The following is a 1793-nucleotide window of genomic DNA, read 5'->3' as shown; positions in this document are numbered from 1 at the left end:
AAATGAGGGACCCCCATAATTCACATATGGAGACCTTTACTGTCCGACTTTTATATTCTTCTGCCATGTGTTTCCATAACAGATTCAGCTATCCCGTACACAAAAAGGGAAAATATAGATATAAGTGCAACTTAGTGAAAATTATTTGTGTACCGTGTACAATGTATTCACAAGAAACAAAAGCTGGGTGGACAATTAAGTATTATAAGTCTCTTTTCAAGATATTGTTCATGGCTCTCAAGACCTGTTGGTTTCTCAGAGTATAAACCAGGGGGTTTAGCATGGGAACCACTGCCGTGTACAGCAAGGAGAGAAGTTTGTCTCGTTCCGGAGAGTCCTGTGACTCTGGAACCATGTAGGAACTAAGTGAGGTCCCACAGAATAATATAACAACGGTGAGATGGGACGAACAGCTGGAGAAAGCCTTTACTCTGCCCTCTGAGCTACGGATCTTTATGATAGCTGCAATTATACATGTATAAGAGGCTAATATCAGCACAAAGGGGGTAAGTCCGAAAAATACACATTCCACAAATACCAGCATCTCAATGTCTGTGATATCACCACTAGAGAGCGCTATCATGGTTTTTGGATCACAGAAAAAATGACTAATGTTTTGGGAATTGCAGAAAGATAAAGCAGAAGCCAGTGCAACATATGTTATAGCATTAAAAAAGCCGACAAGCCAGGCGACAGAAAATAGCGTAACACACGCGTCGTTGTTCATAATGGTTGTATAGTGCAGAGGGATACAGATGGCGACATAGCGGTCATAGGCCATAGCAGTTAGGAGTAAAAACTCTGCCCCAATACAAAATGTAAAGAGGAACATCTGTGTGATGCATCCTGGGAAGACGATTCTGGTGTCACCTGTTACCAGGATAGAGAGAAATTTTGGAAGGATGCTGGTGACGTAGATGACGTCCTGCACTGAGAGGTTACACAGGAAATAGTACATAGGAGTTTGGAGCTGTGGGGTCAGATATATAAGACCAGTGATAATCAGGTTCCCCAGCACTGTCAGTAAATACATTACCAGGATCCCAATGAAGAGCACAAGCTGAAGATTTGCAGAGATGGAGAACGCCAGGAGATGAAATTCTCTCTGTACTGTGCAGTTTATGAGATGTTCCTTCATCCTTCCTGCAGGCTCAGGTTCAGCCACAGCAGAAGCATCACACAGTAACCTGATGGGGACATTAGGAGGAGAACAACAACCAATGCTAAATTCAAGTTTGCAAAAGATATATTCTAGTGCAGAGTTATCATTCATTCATTATTTTTGTCACAATCTCAGAACCGAGATCTCCTGTCTGATTCACTTCTATCGACAGGCTTTTCAAAAGTCTCACTGCACATGAGTAAGCAAGGTGACCTTCATTCATATCTAAGGGCCACAGTGTTAGGGTCTTCCCATTCTTCAACACTGATCTAAGGGCCACAGCCAGCCACTGGTCTTCCTGTTCCCCAACACTGATCTAAGGGCTACAGCCAGCCACTGGAATCCCCATTCTCCAACACTGATGTAAGGGTCACAGCCAACCGCTGGCCATTCTGTTCCCCAACACTGATCTAAGGGCCACAGCCAGCCACTGGTCTTCCTGTTCCCCAACACTTTTCTAAGGGCCACAGCCAGCTGCTGGTCTTCCTGTTCCCCAACACTGATCTAAGGGCCACAGTCAGCTGCTGGTCTTCCTGTTCCCCAACACTGATCAGTGTTGGGGAACAGGAAGACCAGCAGCTGGTTGTGGCCCTTAGATCAGCCAGCCACTGGTCTTCCTGTTCCCCAACAC

General features: G+C 45.0%; 1 protein-coding gene across 1 annotated transcript; it reads right to left on the bottom strand.

The window, feature by feature from the left end:
- Nucleotides 1-202: 202 nt before the first annotated feature.
- LOC148512587 (olfactory receptor 5V1-like) lies at nt 203-1138 on the bottom strand. The gene has a single exon (XM_088482045.1). It carries the CDS (start codon nt 1136-1138, stop codon nt 203-205), a length of 936 nt encoding a protein of 311 aa, XP_088338171.1.
- Between the last annotated feature and the right edge of the window lie 655 nt (nt 1139-1793).

Source organism: Taudactylus pleione, unplaced genomic scaffold (assembly GCF_031769625.1).
Source record: "Taudactylus pleione unplaced genomic scaffold, aTauple2 ptg000281l, whole genome shotgun sequence".
Taxonomy (NCBI): domain Eukaryota; kingdom Metazoa; phylum Chordata; class Amphibia; order Anura; family Myobatrachidae; genus Taudactylus; species Taudactylus pleione.
Note: the sequence above shows the minus strand (reverse complement) of the source record. Positions and strands in the feature narration are given on the sequence as shown.

What these genes read in the sequence shown, in the direction of transcription:
- LOC148512587 (XM_088482045.1), bottom strand. Translation starts at nt 1,138, where the DNA reads ATGAAGGAACATCTCATAAACTGCACAGTACAGAGAGAATTTCATCTC.